This window comes from Oncorhynchus gorbuscha, linkage group LG01 (genome assembly GCF_021184085.1).
Source record: "Oncorhynchus gorbuscha isolate QuinsamMale2020 ecotype Even-year linkage group LG01, OgorEven_v1.0, whole genome shotgun sequence".
Taxonomy (NCBI): Eukaryota; Metazoa; Chordata; class Actinopteri; order Salmoniformes; family Salmonidae; genus Oncorhynchus; species Oncorhynchus gorbuscha.
In genome coordinates, this window is record NC_060173.1 from 105,082,390 (window position 1) to 105,103,912 (window position 21,523).

A 21,523-nucleotide genomic window follows, 5' to 3' on the forward strand; every position below is an offset into this window, starting at 1 on the left:
ACGTTACCACTTCTTCAGCCACAACTACAACATACATAGAAACAATCAATGAAAAGTATTTTAATGTATTTAAGTGCCTTTACTCAAGCTATGGTTAGATACAGATAGATCAGAGTGTTTAGTACTATCCCCTTTCCATTTTCTAAGCTTGACTTGAGAGACCCTCTGGTGTAGAACACAGACACACCACCCCTAATATCCCAGACACACCAACCAATACTAACATCAGACACACCAACCAATACTAATATCACAGACACACCAACCAATACTAATATCACAGACACATCAATACTAACATCACAGACACACCAACCAATACTAATATCACAGACACATCAATACTAACATCACAGACACACCAACCAATACCAACATCACAGACACACCAATACAACATCACAGACACACCAACCAATACTAATATCACAGACACATCAATACTAACATCACAGACACACCAACCAATACTAACATCACAGACACACCAACCAATACTAACATCACAGACACACCAACCAATACTAATATCACAGACACATCAATACTAACATCACAGACACACCAATACCAACATCACAGACACACCAACCAATACTAACATCACAGACACACCAACCAATACTAATATCACAGACACATCAATACTAACATCACAGACACACCAACCAATACTAACATCACAGACACACCAATACTAACATCACAGACACATCAATACTAACATCACAGACACACCAACCAATACTAATATCACAGACACATCAATACTAACATCACAGACACACCAACCAATACCAACATCACAGACACACCAATACAACATCACAGACACACCACCCCTAATATCCCAGACACACCAACCAATACTAACATCACAGACACACCAACCAATACTAATATCACAGACACATCAATACTAACATCACAGACACACCAACCAATACTAATATCACAGACACATCAATACTAACATCACAGACACACCAACCAATACTAATATCACAGACACATCAATACTAACATCACAGACACACCAACCAATACTAACATCACAGACACACCAATACTAACATCACAGACACATCAATACTAACATCACAGACACACCAACCAATACTAACATCACAGACACATCAATACTAACATCACAGACACACCAACCAATACTAACATCACAGACACATCAATACTAACATCACAGACATACCAACCAATACTAACATCACAGACACACCAATACTAACATCACAGACATACCAACCAATACTAACATCACAGACACATCAATACTAACATCACAGACACACCAACCAATACCAACATCACAGACACACCAATACAACATCACATACACACCAATACTAACACCACAGACACACCAATACAACATCACATACACACCAATACTAACATCACAGACACACCAATACAACATCACATACACACCAATACTAACATCACATACACACCAATACAACATCACATACACACCAATACTAACATCACAGACACACCAACCAATACTAACATCACAGACACACCAATACTAACATCACAGACACTCCAACATGAACATCACAGACACACCAACCAATACTAACATCACAGACACATCAATACCAACATCACAGACACCCCAACTAACACTAACATCACAGACACACCAATATTAACATCACAGACACACCAACCAATACTAACATCACAGACACACCAATACTAACATCACAGACACTCCAACACGAACATCACAGACACACCAACCAATATTAACATCACAGACACACCAACCAATACTAACATCACAGACACATCAATACTAACATCACAGACACACCAATATTAACATCACAGACACTCCAACACGAACATCACAGACACACCAACCAATATTAACATCACAGACACACCAACCAATACTAACATCACAGACACATCAATACTAACATCACAGACACACCAATATTAACATCACAGACACTCCAACACGAACATCACAGACACACCAACCAATACTAACACCATAGACACACCAACCAACACCACAGACACACCAACACTAACACCACAGACACACCAACCAACACCACAGACACACCAACACTAACACCACAGACACACCAACACAAACATCACAGACACACCAACCAATACCAACATCACAGACACCCCAACTAACACTAACATCACAGACACATCAATATTAACATCACAGACACACCAACCAATAGTAACATCACAGACACACCAATACTAACATCACAGACACACCAACCAATACTAACATCACAGACACACCAACCAATACTAACATCACAGACACACCAACCAATACTAACATCACAGACACACCAACCAATACTAACATCACAGACACATCAATACTAACATCACAGACACACCAATATTAACATCACAGACACACCAATATTAACATCACAGACACACCAATACTAACATCACAGACACACCAACCAATACTAACATCACAGACACACCAATACTAACATCACAGACACACCAACCAATATTAACATCACAGACACACCAACCAATACTAACATCACAGACACACCAATACTAACATCACAGACACACCAACCAATACCAACATCACAGACACACCAATACTAACATCACAGACACACCAACCAACACCACAGACAGACCAACACCAACATCACAGACACTCCAACACAAACATCACAGACACACCAACCAATACCAACATCACAGACACATCAATACTAACATCACAGACACACCAATATTAACATCACAGACACACCAATACTAACATCACAGACACTCCAACACGAACATCACAGACACACCAACCAATACTAACATCACAGACACACCAACCAATACTAACATCACAGACACATCAATACTAACATCACAGACACACCAATATTAACATCACAGACACACCAATATTAACATCACAGACACTCCAACACAACATCACAGACACACCAACCAATACTAACATCACAGACACACCAACCAATACTAACATCACAGACACATCAATACTAACATCACAGACACACCAATATTAACATCACAGACACACCAACCAACACCACAGACAGACCAACACTAACACCACAGACACACCAACCAATACTAACACCACAGACACACCAACCAATACTAACATCACAGACACACCAACCAATACCAACATCACAGACACACCAATACTAACATCACAGACATACCAACCAATACTAACATCACAGACACACCAATACTAACATCACAGACATACACACCAATACTAACATCACAGACACACCAATACAACATCACATACACACCAATACTAACATCACATACACACCAATACAACATCACATACACATCAATACTAACATCACAGACACACCAACCAATACTAACATCACAGACACATCAATACTAACATCACAGACATACCAACCAATACTAACATCACAGACACACCAATACTAACATCACAGACATACACACCAATACTAACATCACAGACACACCAATACAACATCACATACACACCAATACTAACATCACATACACACCAATACAACATCACATACACACCAATACTAACATCACAGACACACCAACCAATACTAACATCACAGACACACCAATACTAACATCACAGACACACCAACCAATACCAACATCACAGACACTCCAACATGAACATCACAGACACACCAACCAATACTAACATCACAGACACATCAATACCAACATCACAGACACCCCAACTAACACTAACATCACAGACACACCAATATTAACATCACAGACACACCAACCAATACTAACATCACAGACACACCAATACTAACATCACAGACACTCCAACACGAACATCACAGACACACCAACCAATATTAACATCACAGACACACCAACCAATACTAACATCACAGACACATCAATACTAACATCACAGACACACCAATATTAACATCACAGACACTCCAACACGAACATCACAGACACACCAACCAATATTAACATCACAGACACACCAACCAATACTAACATCACAGACACATCAATACTAACATCACAGACACACCAATATTAACATCACAGACACTCCAACACGAACATCACAGACACACCAACCAATACTAACACCATAGACACACCAACCAACACCACAGACACACCAACACTAACACCACAGACACACCAACCAACACCACAGACACACCAACACTAACACCACAGACACACCAACACAAACATCACAGACACACCAACCAATACCAACATCACAGACACCCCAACTAACACTAACATCACAGACACATCAATATTAACATCACAGACACACCAACCAATAGTAACATCACAGACACACCAATACTAACATCACAGACACACCAACCAATACTAACATCACAGACACACCAACCAATACTAACATCACAGACACACCAACCAATACTAACATCACAGACACACCAACCAATACTAACATCACAGACACATCAATACTAACATCACAGACACACCAATATTAACATCACAGACACACCAATATTAACATCACAGACACACCAATACTAACATCACAGACACACCAACCAATACTAACATCACAGACACACCAATACTAACATCACAGACACACCAACCAATATTAACATCACAGACACACCAACCAATACTAACATCACAGACACACCAATACTAACATCACAGACACACCAACCAATACCAACATCACAGACACACCAATACTAACATCACAGACACACCAACCAACACCACAGACAGACCAACACCAACATCACAGACACTCCAACACAAACATCACAGACACACCAACCAATACCAACATCACAGACACATCAATACTAACATCACAGACACACCAATATTAACATCACAGACACACCAATACTAACATCACAGACACTCCAACACGAACATCACAGACACACCAACCAATACTAACATCACAGACACACCAACCAATACTAACATCACAGACACATCAATACTAACATCACAGACACACCAATATTAACATCACAGACACACCAATATTAACATCACAGACACTCCAACACGAACATCACAGACACACCAACCAATACTAACATCACAGACACACCAACCAATACTAACATCACAGACACATCAATACTAACATCACAGACACACCAATATTAACATCACAGACACACCAACCAACACCACAGACAGACCAACACTAACACCACAGACACACCAACCAATACTAACACCACAGACACACCAACCAACACTAACACCACAGACACACCAACCAACACCACAGACACACCAACACTAACACCACAGACACACCAACCAACACCACAGACACACCAACACTAACATCACAGACACCAACCAACACTAACATCACAGACACACCAACCAATACTAACACCACAGACACACCAACCAATACTAACATCACAGACACACCAACCAACACTAACACCACAGACACACCAACCAATACTAACATCACAGACACCAACCAACACCAACATCACAGACACACCAATACTAACATCACAGACACACCAACCAACACCACAGACAGACCAACACTAACAACACAGACACTCCAACACAAACATCACAGACACACCAACCAATACCAACATCACAGACACACCAACCAACACTAACACCACAGACACACAACCAATAATAACATCACAGACACACCAACCAACACTAACACCACAGACACCAACCAACACTAACACCACAGACACACCACCAACACTAACACCACAGACACACAACCAATAATAACATCACAGACACCAACCAACACTAACACCACAGACACACAACCAACACTAACACCACAGACACACAACCAATAATAACATCACAGACACACCAACCAATAATAACACCACAGACACACAACCAATAATAACATCACAGACACCAACCAACACTAACACCACAGACACACAACCAATAATAACATCACAGACACCAACCAACACTAACACCACAGACACCAACCAATAATAACATCACAGACACCAACCAACACTAACACCACAGACACCAACCAACACTAACACCACAGACACACAACCAACACTAACACCACAGACACACAACCAATAATAACATCACAGACACCAACCAACACTAACACCACAGACACAGAACCAACACTAACACCACAGACACACAACCAATAATAACATCACAGACACACCAACCAATAATAACACCACAGACACACAACCAATAATAACATCACAGACACCAACCAACACTAACACCACAGACACCAACCAACACTGACACCACAGACACCAACCAACACTAACACCACAGACACACAACCAATAATAACATCACAGACACACCAACCAATAATAACACCACAGACACACAACCAATAATAACATCACAGACACCAACCAACACTAACACCACAGACACACAACCAATAATAACATCACAGACACCAACCAACACTAACACCACAGACACCAACCAATAATAACATCACAGACACCAACCAACACTAACACCACAGACACCAACCAACACTAACACCACAGACACACAACCAACACTAACACCACAGACACACAACCAATACTAACATCACAGACACACCAACCAACACCACAGACAGACCAACACTAACACCACAGACACACCAACCAATACTAACACCACAGACACACCAACCAATACTAACATCACAGACACACCAACCAATACCAACATCACAGACACACCAATACTAACATCACAGACATACCAACCAATACTAACATCACAGACACACCAATACTAACATCACAGACATACACACCAATACTAACATCACAGACACACCAATACAACATCACATACACACCAATACTAACATCACATACACACCAATACAACATCACATACACATCAATACTAACATCACAGACACACCAACCAATACTAACATCACAGACACATCAATACTAACATCACAGACATACCAACCAATACTAACATCACAGACACACCAATACTAACATCACAGACATACACACCAATACTAACATCACAGACACACCAATACAACATCACATACACACCAATACTAACATCACATACACACCAATACAACATCACATACACACCAATACTAACATCACAGACACACCAACCAATACTAACATCACAGACACACCAATACTAACATCACAGACACACCAACCAATACCAACATCACAGACACTCCAACATGAACATCACAGACACACCAACCAATACTAACATCACAGACACATCAATACCAACATCACAGACACCCCAACTAACACTAACATCACAGACACACCAATATTAACATCACAGACACACCAACCAATACTAACATCACAGACACACCAATACTAACATCACAGACACTCCAACACGAACATCACAGACACACCAACCAATATTAACATCACAGACACACCAACCAATACTAACATCACAGACACATCAATACTAACATCACAGACACACCAATATTAACATCACAGACACTCCAACACGAACATCACAGACACACCAACCAATATTAACATCACAGACACACCAACCAATACTAACATCACAGACACATCAATACTAACATCACAGACACACCAATATTAACATCACAGACACTCCAACACGAACATCACAGACACACCAACCAATACTAACACCATAGACACACCAACCAACACCACAGACACACCAACACTAACACCACAGACACACCAACCAACACCACAGACACACCAACACTAACACCACAGACACACCAACACAAACATCACAGACACACCAACCAATACCAACATCACAGACACCCCAACTAACACTAACATCACAGACACATCAATATTAACATCACAGACACACCAACCAATAGTAACATCACAGACACACCAATACTAACATCACAGACACACCAACCAATACTAACATCACAGACACACCAACCAATACTAACATCACAGACACACCAACCAATACTAACATCACAGACACACCAACCAATACTAACATCACAGACACATCAATACTAACATCACAGACACACCAATATTAACATCACAGACACACCAATATTAACATCACAGACACACCAATACTAACATCACAGACACACCAACCAATACTAACATCACAGACACACCAATACTAACATCACAGACACACCAACCAATATTAACATCACAGACACACCAACCAATACTAACATCACAGACACACCAATACTAACATCACAGACACACCAACCAATACCAACATCACAGACACACCAATACTAACATCACAGACACACCAACCAACACCACAGACAGACCAACACCAACATCACAGACACTCCAACACAAACATCACAGACACACCAACCAATACCAACATCACAGACACATCAATACTAACATCACAGACACACCAATATTAACATCACAGACACACCAATACTAACATCACAGACACTCCAACACGAACATCACAGACACACCAACCAATACTAACATCACAGACACACCAACCAATACTAACATCACAGACACATCAATACTAACATCACAGACACACCAATATTAACATCACAGACACACCAATATTAACATCACAGACACTCCAACACGAACATCACAGACACACCAACCAATACTAACATCACAGACACACCAACCAATACTAACATCACAGACACATCAATACTAACATCACAGACACACCAATATTAACATCACAGACACACCAACCAACACCACAGACAGACCAACACTAACACCACAGACACACCAACCAATACTAACACCACAGACACACCAACCAACACTAACACCACAGACACACCAACCAACACCACAGACACACCAACACTAACACCACAGACACACCAACCAACACCACAGACACACCAACACTAACATCACAGACACCAACCAACACTAACATCACAGACACACCAACCAATACTAACACCACAGACACACCAACCAATACTAACATCACAGACACACCAACCAACACTAACACCACAGACACACCAACCAATACTAACATCACAGACACCAACCAACACCAACATCACAGACACACCAATACTAACATCACAGACACACCAACCAACACCACAGACAGACCAACACTAACAACACAGACACTCCAACACAAACATCACAGACACACCAACCAATACCAACATCACAGACACACCAACCAACACTAACACCACAGACACACAACCAATAATAACATCACAGACACACCAACCAACACTAACACCACAGACACCAACCAACACTAACACCACAGACACACCACCAACACTAACACCACAGACACACAACCAATAATAACATCACAGACACCAACCAACACTAACACCACAGACACACAACCAACACTAACACCACAGACACACAACCAATAATAACATCACAGACACACCAACCAATAATAACACCACAGACACACAACCAATAATAACATCACAGACACCAACCAACACTAACACCACAGACACACAACCAATAATAACATCACAGACACCAACCAACACTAACACCACAGACACCAACCAATAATAACATCACAGACACCAACCAACACTAACACCACAGACACCAACCAACACTAACACCACAGACACACAACCAACACTAACACCACAGACACACAACCAATAATAACATCACAGACACCAACCAACACTAACACCACAGACACAGAACCAACACTAACACCACAGACACACAACCAATAATAACATCACAGACACACCAACCAATAATAACACCACAGACACACAACCAATAATAACATCACAGACACCAACCAACACTAACACCACAGACACCAACCAACACTGACACCACAGACACCAACCAACACTAACATCACAGACACCAACCAATAATAACATCACAGACACCAACCAATAATAACATCACAGACACCAACCAATAATAACATCACAGACACCAACCAACACTAACACCACAGACACCAACCAACACTAACACCACAGACACCAACCAACACTAACACCACAGACACCAACCAACACTAACACCACAGACACCAACCAACACTAACACCACAGACACCAACCAACACTAACACCACAGACACCAACCAACACTAACACCACAGACACCAACCAATAATAACATCACAGACACCAACCAACACTAACACCACAGACACACAACCAATAATAACATCACAGACACCAACCAACACTAACACCACAGACACACCAACCAACACTAACACCACAGACACCAACCAATAATAACATCACAGACACCAACCAACACTAACACCACAGACACCAACCAACACTAACACCACAGACACCAACCAATACTAACACCACAGACACACCAACCAACACTAACACCACAGACACCAACCAATAATAACATCACAGACACCAACCAACACTAACACCACAGACACACCAACCAACACTAACACCACAGACACCAACCATAGCGAACTCAAAGAAAACTTTCCAACATCCATAGGAAAACTAAAACACGTAAGACAACCTGATCCATCAAAGAAACACCACAAATACAGACAGACACAGTCAGCCAGACACACAGGCCCTGCTGTAGGGGAGTTTTGGGGATGGTTGGGTGGTGGGTGGAGGGCGGGGTACCTGAGAGAGGCGGGGGCCCCCGGGGCTGGGGGTAGGGGTAGGGGGCAGGCCGACAGAGGGGTTGATGCTGCGCTCACGCTCCTCCTGGTAAATACGGTCTCTCTCCACCTCAGGGAGGATGAGGAAGTTCTGCATGGCTTTGAGGTTGACCAGCAGGGACTGAGAGGCAGAGCGAGGGTCCTCCTCCTTCCGCAGAATCTCCGACAGCAGGCCCTGGTGCACACACACGCACACACACGCACACACACGCACACACACGCACACACACGCACACACACGCACACACACGCACACACACACACACACACACACACACACACACACACACACACACGCACACACACGCCGCAAACGTATGCTTTTAGAATGAGCTTGCAGCTTGTATACACACAGACTGTACTCACTCGCACGTACACGCAAGCATGCAGACACACACACACCCTTCACCTGCTCTAAAGCTGTAACCTCCCACCCCTCATGTGGGCTCCATATTGGCTCTAATGGGGTGTGTGTGAATGCAGCAGGTGTGTGTACTGCTGGGAGGGCGGAGGAGGAAACTGAACTGGAACATAGGAACACAGCAAGCTGTCACACCAGATTACCTCACTCATAACACTATACAGAGAGATGAAACTGTCTGAAACCCAGAGGAGATACCAAATCAGAAGATATTGCTGCTAATTTGTCTCAAAGTCATCCCAATAATACAAATAAAATGCTATTGTATTGAATGGGACATCAGCATTGATATTCCTTCCATCCTCTCACCCTGTGTCTTCAGTTCTTCAGCCCTTCCCTACCCTGCCCTGTGCGTGGCTAAACACTTTGTGGGTTTTCTGCCCTGTGTTCTGTTAAAGGCCATCCAAGTCTAGTTACCTGTGTTCTGTTAGTCTGGTTACCTGTGTTCTGTTAGTCTAGTTACCTGTGTTCTGTTAGTCTGGTTACCTGTGTTCTGTTAGTCTGGTTACCTGTGTTCTGTTAGTCTAGTTACCTGTGTTCTGTTAGTCTGGTTACCTGTGTTCTGTTAGTCTAGTTACCTGTGTTCTGTTAGTCTAGTTACCTGTGTTCTGTTAGTCTAGTTACCTGTGTTCTGTTAGTCTGGTTACCTGTGTTCTGTTAGTCTGGTTACCTGTGTTCTGTTAGTCTGGTTACCTGTGTTCTGTTAACTGTATTACCTGTGTTCTGTTAGTCTAGTTACCTGTGTTCTGTTAGTCTGGTGACCTGTGTTCTGTTAGTCTAGTTACCTGTGTTCTGTTAGTCTGGTTACCTGTGTTCTGTTAACTGTATTACCTGTGTTCTGTTAGTCTAGTTACCTGTGTTCTGTTAGTCTGGTGTCCTGTGTTCTGTTAGTCTAGTTACCTGTGTTCTGTTAGGCTGGTTACCTGTGTTCTGTTAACTGTATTACCTGTGTTCTGTTAGTCTAGTTACCTGTGTTCTGTTAATTGTATTACCTGTGTTCTGTTAGTCTAGTTACCTGTGTTCTGTTAGTCTGGTGACCTGTGTTCTGTTAGTCTAGTTACCTGTGTTCTGTTAGTCTGGTTACCTGTGTTCTGTTAGTCTAGTTACCTGTATTCTGTTAGTCTAGTTACTTGTGTTCTGTTAGTCTGGTTACCTGTGTTCTGTTAGTCTAGTTACCTGTGTTCTGTTAGTCTAGTTACCTGTGTTCTGTTAGTCTAGTTACCTGTGTTCTGTTAGTCTGGTTACCTGTGTTCTGTTAGTCTGGTTACCTGTGTTCTGTTAGTCTGGTTACCTGTGTTCTGTTAACTGTATTACCTGTGTTCTGTTAGTCTAGTTACCTGTGTTCTGTTAGTCTGGTGACCTGTGTTCTGTTAGTCTAGTTACTTGTGTTCTGTTAGTCTGGTTACCTGTGTTCTGTTAACTGTATTACCTGTGTTCTGTTAGTCTAGTTACCTGTGTTCTGTTAGTCTAGTTACCTGTGTTCTGTTAGTCTAGTTACCTGTGTTCTGTTAGTCTGGTTACCTGTGTTCTGTTAGTCTGGTTACCTGTGTTCTGTTAGTCTAGTTACCTGTGTTCTGTTAGTCTGGTTACCTGTGTTCTGTTAGTCTGGTTACCTGTGTTCTGTTAGTCTGGTTACCTGTGTTCTGTTAGTCTGGTTACCTGTGTTCTGTTAACTGTATTACCTGTGTTCTGTTAACTGTATTATCTGTGTTCTGTTAACTGTATTACCTGTGTTCTGTTAGTCTAGTTACCTGTGTTCTGTTAGTCTAGTTACCTGTGTTCTGTTAGTCTAGTTACCTGTGTTCTGTTAGTCTGGTTACCTGTGTTCTGTTAGTCTGGTTACCTGTGTTCTGTTAGTCTGGTTACCTGTGTTCTGTTAGTCTAGTTACCTGTGTTCTGTTAGTCTGGTTACCTGTGTTCTGTTAGTCTGGTTACCTGTGTTCTGTTAGTCTGGTTACCTGTGTTCTGTTAGTCTGGTTACCTGTGTTCTGTTAACTGTATTACCTGTGTTCTGTTAACTGTATTACCTGTGTTCTGTTAACTGTATTACCTGTGTTCTGTTAGTCTGGTTACCTGTGTTCTGTTAGTCTGGTTACCTGTGTTCTGTTAACTGTATTACCCGTGTTCTGTTAGTCTGTTTACCTGTGTTCTGTTAGTCTAGTTACCTGTGTTCTGTTAGTCTGGTTACCTGTGTTCTGTTATCTGTATTACCTGTGTTCTGTTAGTCTGTTTACCTGTGTTCTGTTAGTCTGGTTACCTGTGTTCTGTTAGTCTAGTTACCTGTGTTCTGTTAGTCTAGTTATCTGTGTTCTGTTAGTCTGGTTACCTGTGTTCTGTTAGTCTGTTTACCTGTGTTCTGTTAGTCTAGTTACCTGTGTTCTGTTAGTCTGGTTACCTGTGTTCTGTTAACTGTATTACCTGTGTTCTGTTAGTCTAGTTACCTGTGTTCTGTTAGTCTGGTGACCTGTGTTCTGTTAACTGTATTACCTGTGTTCTGTTAGTCTGGTTACCTGTGTTCTGTTAGTCTGGTTACCTGTGTTCTATTAACTGTATTACCTGTGTTCTGTTAACTGTATTACCTGTGTTCTGTTAGTCTGGTTACCTGTGTTCTGTTAGTCTAGTTACCTGTGTTCTGTTAGTCTAGTTACCTGTGTTCTGTTAACTGTATTACCTGTGTTCTGTTAACTGTATTACATGTGTTCTGTTAGTCTAGTTACCTGTGTTCTGTTAGTCTAGTTACCTGTGTTCTGTTAGTCTGGTTACCTGTGTTCTGTTAGTCTGGTTACCTGTGTTCTGTTAGTCTGGTTACCTGTGTTCTGTTAGTCTGATTACCTGTGTTCTGTTAGTATAGTTACCTGTGTTCTGTTAGTCTGATTACCTGTGTTCTGTTAGTCTAGTTACCTGTGTTCTGTTAGTCTAGTTACCTGTGTTCTGATTGTCTAGTTACCTGTGTTCTGTTAGTCTAGTTACCTGTGTTCTGTTAGTCGAGTTACCTGTGTTCTGTTAGTCTGATTACCTGTGTTCTGTTAGTCTGGTTACCTGTGTTCTGTTGAAGGCCACGCGGGCGAACACAGCCTGTGAGACGCTGGCCCTCTTCAGTTCATCCCTGACGTGCTGGTAGATATCAATGGAGACCTCCGCAGCAGACGGGTTGCTCCCAGGGTCCCCAGGGGCCCCTGCCTTGGAAGGGCGAGGGATAGGAGGGTGGTTGAGGAAATGCTGGTTGAGGGCCTGTGGATGCTGGTGGGCTAGCAGGCGGCTAACAGCTAGCTGCTGGTTGATGAGGTGAGCCATGGCTAGCTGCTGTCGAACCAGCTGAGGGCTGAGCTGGGGGGAGAGAAGCCCGCCTGGGCCGAGGAGAGGTTGGAGGGAGGTTGGAGGGCCGGGAGGGGGGATCTGGCCACGTAGAGGGGGGCTGTTGTGGTGCTGGCCATGGGGCGAGGGGGGGTGTTGTTGTTGGGATTGTTGTTGTTGTTGGGAGGGTTGGGAGGGGTTTTGGGGGTCCCCGGAGCCACCCTTGAGGAGAGCACCTCCACCCCCTCTGAGGTGGCTGAGCTGGATCAGGCTGGCCAGGTGGGGAGGGGGACGCTGGCCCAGGACATAGAAGTCTGCCAGGCTGTCTCTCTCCACTGGGGAAGGGAAAGGAAGGTGGGGGAGGGGGAGATGAGTGTGGTGCTTATCTAACACCACGGGACAAATCCTAACTTCAGTTAACCATAGAAACAGTACAAACAGTAGATTCGTCACCTTTGATTTCAGAATGTTCTCTTCCTGGCCACATCTTCTCCTGATAATCTCCTAGGAAATGAGAGAGAGAGATAGGGTGAGATGCAAAACACTTCAGAAAACACACATATACACATTCCTCTCCTCTACTCCTATCTGCACTCCTCAACTATGACTGACAGGACAGCCAGCCAACGGGAGATCACCCATTCCTCTCCTCTACACCTATCTGCACACCTCAACTATGACTGACAGGACAGCTAATCTTGGTTGCGAAAGTTGTCACTGCCTGAACCTGTTCACGAGAGATGACTCTCTGGGTCCACATCAGGAGGCTAGCGAGCGATCAGCATGTGTTTCTCCCTGCCAGTCAGAGGCCAGAACTAATAGTGGAGTGGCTGTGTAACCCAACACTGCATCAACTCACTCTGTCAGACACCCGCTGCCTCCCTCCACATCACTCTATTCTCCTCTGTCTCTCTGTGTTATGGGTTCAGGCAGGGTAATAGAGCTATGGGGGGATGGGAGTATGTGTGTGTAATGGAGGACAAGGAGGCTGGAGAGGAGAGGAGAAATTGTCCCATGCAGGCTGTGTAATGGACAGACAGACAGACGGACGGACAGACAGACAGACAGACAGACAGACAGACAGACAGACAGACAGACAGACAGACAGAAGTGGGGTGGGGACAGTGGTCTGTGTGGGACTGTAAAGCAGGCCTGTGTTGTACTGTAGGACCCCCTGTGGTTGTGGTTACACTGATGAGTCTGTGTGAAGGGGATGTCAGTTAACAGGCAACACTGATGAGTCTGTGTGAAGGGGATGTCAGTTAACAGGCAACACTGAAGAGTCTGTGTGAAGGGGATGTCAGTTAACAGGCAACACTGAAGAGTCTGTGCGAAAGACTGTCAGACACCAGAGAGGGTCAGCCCAGGACAGAACTGGGAATGGCCATTGGCCGCTAAGAGGCTGTCACTCAAATGGCTTGCCCAAATAAAGTACATGATAATCATTGTCTGTTTTAGGTTAGAGAAGGATAGGAGACAGTTTGTAAAGTGGCTGTGAGAAGGGGGTTGATATAAATGGTGTACAAGAGAAAATGGTCCATGCCAGCTGGAGATCCCAAGGGGTCACAAAAATCACCTTTGATTTTCTTATACTTCTTGTACCAACGTCCAAACTCCTGGCATTTGGCAGTGGAGACATTGGCATAGTAGGAGCTGTTTACTATCGAGGAAATCATACTCTGGAGAGAGAGAGAGAGAGAGAGGGGGGGATAGAGGGAGAGAGAGAGAGAGAGAGAGAGAGAGAGAGAGAGAGAGAGAGAGAGAGAGAGAGAGAGAGAGAGAGAGAGAGAGAGAGGGGGAGAGAGGGGGAGATAGAGGGAGAGAGAGAGAGAGAGAGAGAGAGAGAGAGAGAGAGAGAGAGAGAGAGAGAGAGAGAGAGAGAGAGAGAGAGAGAGAGAGTGAGAGAGAGAGAGGGAGAGGGAGAGAGAGGGAGAGAAAGCGAGAGAGAGGTAGAGGGAGAGGGGATTGACTGGAGACAAATTTGCATGGTCGCTCACACACACACGATCATTGAAGAAGACAGGCATATATCACCAGAGGAAGCCCCCCATGGAATTAAAACCCCTCAGCAGCCACACATGGCAGAGATCAACACCCTCTCATCCAGACAGCACCACACACTGATGAGGAATAGGCTTAGCCAGACATAAGGGCCCTGTTACCCTGCGTTTCCTTAAACCTAGGGCTATCTTCCACCCCAGGAATGAGACTGTCCCACTGGCCTCGGGCTAACTTTCCCTTGTTTCACACATGCATTATTTAACCCAGGACTAATGCTTTGTTTTGGGCAGTATGTAGTCTGTGCAAAATAATTTGATGCTGAACCTGCTTAGCCACAGAGGCTGTTAAGCCCCCCACCCACCAATTGTGAGAGAATTTAGCAGATCGGTGTAGTAATGGACTGTTGTGGAGGTTTGATAGGGCTGAAGTATTACCTGTGACAGTGGGCACTCCTTAGCCAGTGTGCTTTGGTTCATCTCCTTGAGAAGCTCCTTAAGAGCGTTCCTCACCGTGGCGTGGTTCCACTGCTCTGACGGAAGATCCTCCAGCTTGGCAAAGCTACAGAATGTTAAACGAAGTCAGTCACACACTTCCTGTCCTGGGGCTGGTTGCACCTAGCCTGGGTAAACTAGACTGAACACTCCATTCAGGTTGCACCAGCTTTGTGTAAGTTCCTCACTACATCATACTGAATTTTTAAAGTCATAATTTTTGTCAATAACTAGGGAATTGGAATGCACTTTCATACACTATATATACAAAAGTATGTGGACACCCCTTGAAATGAGTGGATTACGCTATTTCAGCCACACCGTTATTGATTGGTGTATAAAATTGATCACACAGCCATGCAATCTCCATAGACACACATTGGCAGTAGAATGTCCTTACTGAAGAGCTCAGTGACTTTCAACGTGGCACCATCATAGGATGCCACCTTTCCAACAAGTCAGTTTGTCAAATGTCTGCCCTGCTAGAGCTGCCCCCGTCAACTGTAAGTGCTGTTATTGTGAAGTGGAAATGTCTAGGAGCAACAACGGCTCAGCCGCGAAGTGTTTGTCGGGAGCTTCCTGAAACAGGTTTTAATGGCCGAGCAGCCGCACACAAGTGTAAGATCACCATGTGCAATGCCAACCGTTGGCTGGAGTGGTGTAAAGCTCGGCGCCATTGGAAACACGTTCTTTGGAGTAATGAATCACGTTTCATTTGGTGGAGGAGGAATAATGGTCTGGGGCTTTTTCATGGTTCGGGCCCCTTAGTTCCAGTGAAGGGAAATCTTAACATTACAACGCTACAACAATAATGTTTACATATCTGGCATTACTCATCTCATATATATATACTGTATTCTATACTATTATACGGTATCTCATTCACTTAATGTTTACATATCTGGCATTACTTATCTCATATGTATATACTGTATTCTATACTATTCTACTGTATCTTAGTGACTTAATAATGTTTACATATCTTGCATTACTCATCTCATATGTATATACTGTTTTCTATACTATTCTACTGTATCTTAGTGACTTAATAATGTTTACATATCTGGTATTACTCATCTCATATGTATATACTGTTTTCTATACTATTCTACCGTATCTTAGTCTGTTCCACTCTGACATCACTAGTCCATATGTATATAGTCTTAATTCATTCCTACTTAGGTTTGTGTGTATTGTGTATATTTTGTGTAATTTGTTAGATATTACTTGTTAGATATTACTGCACTGTCGGAGCTAGAAGCACAGCATTTTGCTATACCCACAATAACATCTGCTAATCACATGTATGTGACCAATAACATTTGATTTGATTTTATTCTGTGCTTCCAACTTTGTGGCAACAGTTTGGGGAAGGTCCTTTCCTGTTTCAGCATGACAATGCCCCTGTGCACAAAGCAAGGTCCATACAGAAATGGTTTGTCGAGATTGGTGTGGAAGAACTTGACTGGCCTGTACAGAGCCCTGACCTCAACTCCATCAAACACCTTTGGGATGAATTGGAATGCCGACTGCGAGCCAGGACTAATCACCCAACATCCGTGCTGACCTCACTAATGGTCTTATGGCTGAATAGAAGCAAGTCCCCGCAGCAATGTTCCAACATCTAGTGGAAAGCCTTCCCAGAAGAGTGGAGGCTGTTATAGCAGCAAAGGGAGACCAACTCCATATTAATGCCCAGGAGTTTGGAATGAGATGTTCGACGAGCAGTGTCCACATACTTTTGGTCATGTCGTGAATCACATCCAGAGACTGTATTATTCCACAAACCACAAATGTATATGCCTCAACTCCTATCAGTCACTGAGGGCAATACCGGTTGTCAGGTGAAACCATCACCATGGAGACAGATGTAAACAAAGCTGGATGGTATGCAACAACACAATACCAATCCACTCATCTGTAGTCTATCTATCTCCATTTATCAGGAACATCTTCACTCACTCTTTGGGAAACTGCAAGTTACTGCAATGAAAGCCCTCTGCAAGTTACTGCAATGAAAGCCCTCTGCAAGTTACTGCAATGAAAGCCCTCTGCAAGTTACTGCAATGAAAGCCCTCTGCAAGTTACTGCAATGAAAGCCCTCTGCAAGTTACTGCAATGAAAGCCCTCTGCAAGTTACTGCAATGAAAGCCCTCTGCAAGTTACTGCAATGAAAGCCCTCTGCAAGTTACTGCAATGAAAGCCCTCTGCAAGTTATTGCAATGAAAGCCCTCTGCAAGTTATTGCAATGAAAGCCCTCTGCAAGTTACTGCAATGAAAGCCCTCTGCAAGTTACTGCAATGAAAGCTCTCTGCAAGTTATTGCAACGAAAGCCCTCTGCAAGTTACTGCAATGAAAGCCCTCTGCAAGTTACTGCAATGAAAGCCCTCTGCAAGTTACTGCAATGAAAGCCCTCTGCAAGTTACTGCAATGAAAGCCCTCTGCAAGTTACTGCAATGAAAGCCCTCTGCAAGTTACTGCAATGAAAGCCCTCTGCAAGTTACTGCAATGAAATCCATCTGCAAGTTACTGCAATGAAATCCATCTGCAAGTTACTGGCATGAAATCCCTTTGAGAGAGAAAGACAGATAATAGATAAATATCTGATGCTGGGATCTGGGCAAGCTGTCTCCTTGGATCACTCACAATTTTGATTTTAAACTTAATGTTCCACTATGGTAAACTGTTGAACTATGAGAATCTATTGTGAAAGTGTAGAATATGCCAAGATGAGATCAGTCCCCCAAAGGAACTCCATTCTGATTCAGTAACTAATTCCAACTTCATTCCAACAGTTGGAATGTGTAGTGCAGCCTATCTCCAAAATCCATCTATTTCTAAACAGTGAAAAATCCTTTCATTAAATTGTCACTTGCGCGCTTATAAGCTGTGTAGCTAAAGCTGTATCTGCAAATCACATTTCATGAAGCTCCCGACAAACAGTTATTGTGCTGATGTTGCTTCCAGAGGCAGTTTGGAACTGAGGACAGATGATGTTTACACGCTACGCGCTTCAGCACTCAGTGGTCCCGTCCTGTGAGCTTGTGTGCCCTACCACTTCGCGTCTCAGCCGTTGGTGCTCATAGACATCTCCACTTCACAATAAGAGCTCTTACAATTGACCGGGGCAAGTCTAGCAGGGCAGACATTTGACGAACTGACTTGTTGGAAAGGTGGCAACTACAGTAACACACACGCTGGGACACACATACACACACACCTCTGTAGCTGTATGTGGAGAGTGACCATGTGATAGACGTCCAACAGCATGTCAGCCACTGTGGCTTCAGGAGCGTCTGTTAGGAAGTGGATGGGCAGAGGGTTCCAATGGCCCACCCTGATGATGCCTGAGAGAGAGAGAGAGAGAGAGAGAGAGAGAGAGAGAGAGAGAGAGAGAGAGAGAGAGAGAGAGAGAGAGAGAGAGAGAGAGAGAGAGAGAGAGAGAGAGAGAGAGAGAATTAGTGAGGTACAAATGTATGCTCCCACCCTTGCTCGCGCACATAGAGGTAAACTTTACACACAGGTAATATAGAGGTAAACTTCACACACAGGTAATATAGAGGTAAACTTTACACACAGGTAATATAGAGGTAAACTTCACACACAGGTAGTATAGAGGTAAACTTTACACAGAGGTAATATAGAGGTAAACTTCACACACAGGTAATATAGAGAGGTAAACTTCACACACAGGTAATATAGAGGTCAACTTTACACACAGGTAATAAGGAGAGGTAGATTCTGACATTTATCCACGTTTCTCCGAACGTCAAATTTCGATTTGTAAGTTTTTGATTGATTGAAGCATTCAGTCCCGATGGTTAAGTTAAGGGTTAATGTTTGTGATATGGCTCAGTCCTGAATGGTTAGGTTAAGGGTTAATGTTTGTGATATGGCTCAGTCCTGAATGGTTAAGTTAAGGGTTAATGTTTGTGATATGGCTCAGTCCTGAATGGTTAAGTTAAGGGTTAAGGTTTGTGATATGGCTCAGTCCTGAATGGTTAAGTTAAGGGTTAATGTTTGTGATATGGTTCAGTCCTGATGGTTAAGTTAAGGGTTAATGTTTGTGATATGGTTCAGTCCTGATGGTTAAGTTAAGGGTTAATGTTTGTGATATAGCTCAGTCCTGAATGGTTAAGTTAAGGGTTAAGGTTTGTGGTATGGCTCAGTCCTGAATGGTTAAGTTAAGGGTTAAGGTTTGCTATAGGGTTCAGTCCTGAATAGTTAAGTTAAGGTATAAGGTTTGTGATAGGGTAAAAAAAAATGTCAACCTTGGGATTGAACACTCAACCTTTGATCCGTAGTCATGTGATTATTGATGGTAATAATGCTCACTGTTGCCCCTAGTGGACAGTTTTTAAGGCATTTCCCAATGTCCTCAGGACATGTACAGAAATCCAATTTCAAGTCAATCTTGAGCGATCTGTGCTAACAATGTGCCAGTTGGCACATGACTCCCTATCTGTCTGTCCGTCTGAGTGTGTGAACGTGTGTGTTTGCTGTCTGTGTTTGTGTTTACGTGCCCATGGATATCTGTCAAGGTGTGTGTGTGTGGTGTGTGTGTGTGTGTGTGTGTGTGTGTGTGTGTGTGTGT

General features: G+C 43.2%; 1 protein-coding gene across 7 annotated transcripts in view; it reads right to left on the minus strand.

Moving 5' to 3' along the window:
- The window catches only part of LOC124048259 (DNA-binding protein SATB2-like), a 92,002-nt gene that overhangs the window by 12,336 nt on the left and 58,143 nt on the right, over positions 1–21,523 (minus strand). For 6 of the 7 annotated variants that reach the window (XM_046368890.1, XM_046368882.1, XM_046368872.1 and 3 more), the window contains 6 exons: positions 20,150–20,276; positions 16,873–16,996; positions 16,014–16,116; positions 14,891–14,941; positions 14,183–14,772; positions 10,685–10,897 (listed from right to left, as the gene is read on the minus strand). In XM_046368890.1, the coding sequence (XP_046224846.1) occupies positions 10,685–10,897; positions 14,183–14,772; positions 14,891–14,941; positions 16,014–16,116; positions 16,873–16,996; positions 20,150–20,276 (1,208 nt within the window). The remainder of the gene's footprint in view (positions 1–10,684; positions 10,898–14,182; positions 14,773–14,890; positions 14,942–16,013; positions 16,117–16,872; positions 16,997–20,149; positions 20,277–21,523) is intronic. The other variant, XM_046368918.1, reaches the window with a different exon arrangement.